Here is a 6103-nt window from a genome sequence, read left to right on the forward strand (position 1 = left end):
GAGACAGAATCATCGATCCCTAAATCTTTTTTAGGACAAACGAAAGAAACAATTAAGAATGGATTCTCAACACCCAAGGTTTTTTTAGAACAAGAAACAGGAGAAAACACTGAGACAGAATCCCCATTTCCTAAAACTTTTTTAGGAGCAATGAAAGGAACAATTGAAAATGTATCCAGTGAACCCTTTCTAACGAAAAATCGTAAGTTAATCCTTATTTTCGATAGTAAAGTATAATTTGTAATCTATTTTAATAGTATGGTATATAAAACGGTTAAATAAATAAACGAATTTCATTGTTAATATTTATCAACCTTTCAGCCTCTTGCAAACTATCTCCACGTCTTTTCCCATTATCATATTCAAATTAGGTATCCTTTAACCAAATTAAATCAGATAACAATACTAAAACAGCACTGTTTGTACGTACAATAAGAGGTGGAAAAACTGGATATCATTGATATTGAAACTGCTATCGACAGACTTAAGAGCAGCAAGGCCTTAGCAATAGACGGCCTGCAATCTAAGTTGTTTAAAGATGGTGAAAAACCTCCAAGAGCCAAGTTATTATAACTAATCTAGAGAATATGAGAGGAGGAAAAGGTACCAGACGCCTGGAACACAGGCCTACTCTTTCCTATCCTGAAGAAGGGCAACAGGTATGAGTGCGACAGTTACAGAGGAATAGCACTCCTTCCGGTTGCTTACAAAATAATTACCAATATACCTAAAATAGATACTCGAAAAGTGATGGGAAGTAGATGAGGATGTGCACGCCCTATTTATCAAAGCAGCCTGTGATTCTGTAGACAGAAACCGTCTTTGGATGATCATGGCTGAGCTGGGAATCCCCGAGAAGTTGATAAAACAAAAACGTGTACCAATGATCCCGAATGGAAACTCTTGATACAAGAAGTATCTGAAGCCTTTCAAGTTAAAACAAATCTGAAACAGGATGATGGATTCTAGCCAATCATATTCAACTTAGCCCTAGAAGAAGTGATTAGAAGAGCATCAGTTGTAAATGGTGGGGTGCACGTTGGTGGGGTGCACTAATAAAACAGAAAATCCAAGCGTACGTGGACGATAAAGTTGGGTGAGACGAATGGCTCAAAACAACAAGAAATGCCACTCTTGAATGACAAACGAACACGTGAGAGGTCAAAAACCAGATGGATAGATAGAATCAAAAAAGATGACATTCTATCCCGTAAAAGTATATTGCGTTGTTACATTGACATTGTAATAACAGAAACTTACATTGTTATTTGAATTATACTATATTGCATGTGGAAAGAGTACAGTTAGTGCAGTTTTAGTATTATCATTTGGCTAGTTAAACGTAATCTAATATGGATAAGATAATGGACAAATTAAAAAAACTAAAATTAAAGTTGAAGCAATTACATAAATAAAAGTTCATTAAATAGGATGATAACACGTAAGAGGTAAGAGGAATTGTAATGGTAAAACCCAACATCGCTTTTTTATCTGTTTAAAGTAACCTAATTTGTGTAAGATAATTCAAAAATCCTGAAGTTGGCTTAGAAGATGCTGAAACGTTGTTAAATAAAATAAATAAACTTTAAACATTATATCGATGAAGTATATCAGCCTGATTTAATTGAAATATTTTACTTCATCTATAATACTAGTACACCAATATTTCAATACTAGTACACCAATATTTAAATAAATGTATTTTTCATTATCATATTTTAAAATGGTTATGATATTATAGAAATCAAAAACAATAAAAAATTGAAAAAAGGACATGGCCGAATATGGAAAAGTCGAGGAAAATCAAATATCCAGAAGAGAAGTGGTTCTATGGTGGAAACTGAAAGTAAGTATCCAAAATATCATAATTTGTATACAGATTTTAGGTAATTCCTATACAGTATTTACAATTCCGATCAAATGTTTAAAAGCATCAATTATGCTGAATTAAAACTGTGCGCAGACTTGCATAGTTCAATTTAATTTTTTTTTTGTTTATCTTAATTTCCTATTTTTAAATGAATTAGGAACCAAAATATCCACTTTTTCTTATTTTTGTTGAACATTGCCTTTTGGTATGGAAACTATTAAAAGTGAGTCAAAATTCTCCATATTAATGGTTAAACATGATTTTGAATCCGTTAGGCTCTATTTCGCTCTTTGTGCATATAAATGACATAGAACACCCGTTAAAGATCAATTTATTATTTATTAATTTTTTTTCTAATTTCCTGTAAAATTGTATTATTTTATGTACTTCTTTGTGATAAAATTTTTTTAGTTAGGTTTTATTCCCAAAAATTAAGAGTCTTAAACTTTTGACCGGTAGTGTATATATAGAAGTTATGAATATATTAAATCTATCGTTTATCAGATTTTTTTGTTTGCTTTAAATTAGATATGACTTCTACGAAATAACTAGAAAAGAATATTCTGAATTATGTATCAAATCGAAGGGCTATTGTATTTCCATGTATGATATACATTTATTTAGGTCAGGATATTACGCAATCAGACCATGGTGAAGTAGGAATACTATTAATTTAAGATGATTTATTGCACTAAAATCCCACTAATAATAGTTATTTCACTGGATCATCTACAAGAGCAAATTTTATACGATATTTGGACAATGGACATTGAATTTTCCTACTAAGGTCGACTTGTTTGATATCGTATTGTTTGAAGTTATTTTGCTATCCTCTTCGACAGAACTGTATCATTTTTTGCATAAATATTTAACATTAAATATTGTGATTTCTTGCATTTGTGGCAGTTTCATGGATGTCCACTTTATTCCTCTTTCTCCAAATCATTAGTGTCTACTGTGTGCATAAAGGGATTTATTGCTTTCCTCCTTCTATTCTGTACCATGCATTTATCATTCAAAAAAAGGTTCTGTGATATGTCGAAAACATCTTATATAATAATGATCCATTCCATAGGTATACAGTAAATGATATTTTAATACTAACTACTTTATTTAAATTATCGTCGACCTATAATTAGAAAATTTATTCTTCAACCTCTGAATTTATTCTTCTCTGATATTTTCTTTTCATTTTTTGAAAGCAACCATTATACTTGAGATCCTGTTATCCGACTCTTCCTTTACCATATGAACTCGCCGATGACATATTTTTTTCTCTTTTTTTCTTTTTTACCTTTTCATAATTAGATATAATTATTATACATTATGATCTGAACTAGTATTCCGGGTAAAACATTTCCATAATTATTTAGTTGTATTCATAGGCTACTAACAGCTATTAACTCTATCTCCTCCTTTATCTTTAATCTTTCTCTTGAGAAGCAGCACACTGATTTTATTTCTTGGACTGTATTCACTGTTGAACATTTCTACATAAATGATTGTGGTGATGATTTTTTTATTATTTTTGTTTATTTTACATATCCAGTAGTCCCACCAACATAAAAACATTTTAAAATTTTGATTCGAAACATTTTTTGGAGAGAGTTATTTATGACTTGAATACATCAAAATTTATCTCAGAGAACAAGGAATTTGCGCCTGTCACGCTTAGCTTTGCCTATTACGTCGAACTATAATGTCATAGTTGTGAATCTTCGAGCCCCAGCCCAAAAGAAAAGGGATCTCGTCAAAGAGAATATGAAATGAGGGAGGCCACATTGGGCGTAATGAATAAGGTGATGAACAAATCCAGTACATGCATACACAAAGTGCGCTAAAAACTTTTAAGTCAGTGAAATTTGCCAATATAGAAGGCATAAATAAATAAAAGACGTTTGTTGACAGAGGCATGCGTCTTTACGCAATAAATCTCTCTGCTCCGAACGTAAGACAAGATAAGGAGTGGAAAGTAAAACTGGATGAAAGCTCTACAAGGAAAGTGACTCGAAAAATAACGAATTTTTCACAGTAAATGGGACGATTTAAACTGCTGAATTAAAACATTTGTTTGATAAAACACTAATCAAGTCCATCCAACCTCACTCTTTTTTTTGTCAATAACACAGCTCTGGAATCTGATTAACAAATCAATTGAAAACCCGTATCAGCGAACTAAGAATTATATAATAAGAAACCACCATACTAGAGATATGTAACTGTGTGAGAGCAGTGTATCGATCGAGAAGAGTTTTGGCTGATGAATTATATGAGAAAATGATCATACATGTCTGAACTAAGAAGCAATGGAAAAGGGCATAGGATTGATACGATACTGGGGGCAAATAGATCGGAGATTTGACAATTACTCTAAGCTATAAACAGCAAGACATTAAAAAAATAAATACTGTACTAAAAATACTACGTCTAAAAAAATAAATATGATAGGAAAGCCAACAAGTGTTAATTACATCTGAAGTGTTTGATGATGAGTCAGTTCATTATTTATCCCATTCAATAAGTGGACAAGCTATATTTATAGCTATATTTCTTCACCATATTTTAAAAACAGTTAAATATTTCATTAATTTCGAAATACATTAATGTATATTATTAATTATATACTACCTCTGTCTCTGAGTGATTGCAAACGGAGTGTGAAAGAATCAAACTTTCTTTATACATGTTAGGAAGCCAATATAAAATAAAACATCTTATTAATATCATTTATTTATTTTTATTTTATTAAGCACTAAAATATTTAAATATTTTATTGATTAGTACTAAGTCTAGCTAGAACAGACTGTAGCCGAAACACGTATACTAGTCATTTTTAATAGCTAAAAAAGGTAAAATTTGTACGAAACTAAAATTATGCATTCAAGAGGTGTATGCCTGAAATGTCACAGCAACTTTTTTGCTAAAATCAAATTGTATAAATATCTACTCTATATTATATAGCACAAATTAAAAAAAAACAGATAGAGAACAGACAAAAATAATCTTACTAAGTTGGATTATACTCTTAGGATTTAAGATTCAATATTGATACCGAAATACGTATTTCAGCAACAGCCTATTCTTTTTAGAATTTTTTTACGAGTGCTAAGACAACCTGTTATTTTTTATTTTTTTTTTGTTATAGATTCACAATATAGAAAACCACAGACTGAATCTAACGTGAACATTAAAAATGAAGTTTGTAGAATAACAACGGCATCAATACCGTTGTTTAATACTACAGACAACACCCAATATAACGGTGAGTATACTCTTCAAATTAAAGACATTCTAATACGCTACATAATGATTAAAAAAGTAACAGAACAAATCATGTTCAACTGGGAATTGATTATTAGAGCCAAACGAAAATACTTGAGGTCCTGAGTTCCAAAACTTTCAAGTATTTATTTATACTTTGTTATGCATTGATTTAGCAATTCGAAAAAAAATTAGAAACATTATGGGCGTATTAAATACGCCACATAATGAGTAAAATATTATGATATTCTTTGAACGTCACTTTTTTTTGTTTTTATTAATGTTTTTAAAAATGCTATTCTTTTAGACTTTTTTTTTATAAGTGCTAAGACAAATTTTTTTTCTTTTTTATAGATTCACGACATACAACACAAAAAAATGAATCTGGCACAAATAATACCAAGGGGAGTTCGGGATTAACAACGGCATCAATATCCTTTCATAATATTACCGCCAACAGCCAATATACCGGTGAGTATATCCTTCATATTTGTTTGTTAAAAATAGTCTGTGAAGAAATCCACATTTAGATTGTCCATAATATAGGAAAAAGTAACAGAACAAATCATGTTGAATTGTGAATTGATCAATAGAGCCAAGACGTAAATACTTGAGGGCCTGAGTTCCAAAACTTTCAAATATTTATTTATACTGGGTTATGGATTGACATTGCAATTTGAAAAACATTAAAGACATTCTAATACACCACATAATGAGTAAATGTTATAATATTCTTCGAACGTCACTTTTTTTTTCTTTTTATTAATGTTTTATTTATAAACAAATTTAGAAAAGTAAATAAATAATATTACTAAGTTGAATTATATTTGTAGGAATTCAGTTTCAATATTGATTTTGAAATACTTATTTCAGCTACAACTAGGGATGGGATATCGATTTCGAAATATCGATATTTTGATATCGATATCCAATAACCTATAATAACAATTCTTGAAGAAGTTTATCGGGGGG

At 30.3% G+C, this 6103-nt stretch overlaps 1 protein-coding gene across 1 annotated transcript in view; it reads left to right on the forward strand.

Annotated features, from left to right (window-relative positions):
* The first annotated feature begins 8 nt into the window (after positions 1–8).
* The window catches only part of LOC106680903 (uncharacterized), a 132838-nt gene continuing 126743 nt past the window's right edge, over positions 9–6103 (forward strand). The window contains exons 1-4 of the mRNA XM_067045893.1: positions 9–202; positions 1742–1846; positions 5016–5132; positions 5486–5602. Coding sequence (XP_066901994.1) covers positions 151–202; positions 1742–1846; positions 5016–5132; positions 5486–5602 — 391 coding nt within the window. The 5' untranslated portion in view covers positions 9–150. The remainder of the gene's footprint in view (positions 203–1741; positions 1847–5015; positions 5133–5485; positions 5603–6103) is intronic.

This window comes from Halyomorpha halys, unplaced genomic scaffold (genome assembly GCF_000696795.3).
Source record: "Halyomorpha halys isolate HHAL.00 unplaced genomic scaffold, Hhal_1.1 Scaffold298.1, whole genome shotgun sequence".
In the NCBI taxonomy this organism is placed as follows: domain Eukaryota; kingdom Metazoa; phylum Arthropoda; class Insecta; order Hemiptera; family Pentatomidae; genus Halyomorpha; species Halyomorpha halys.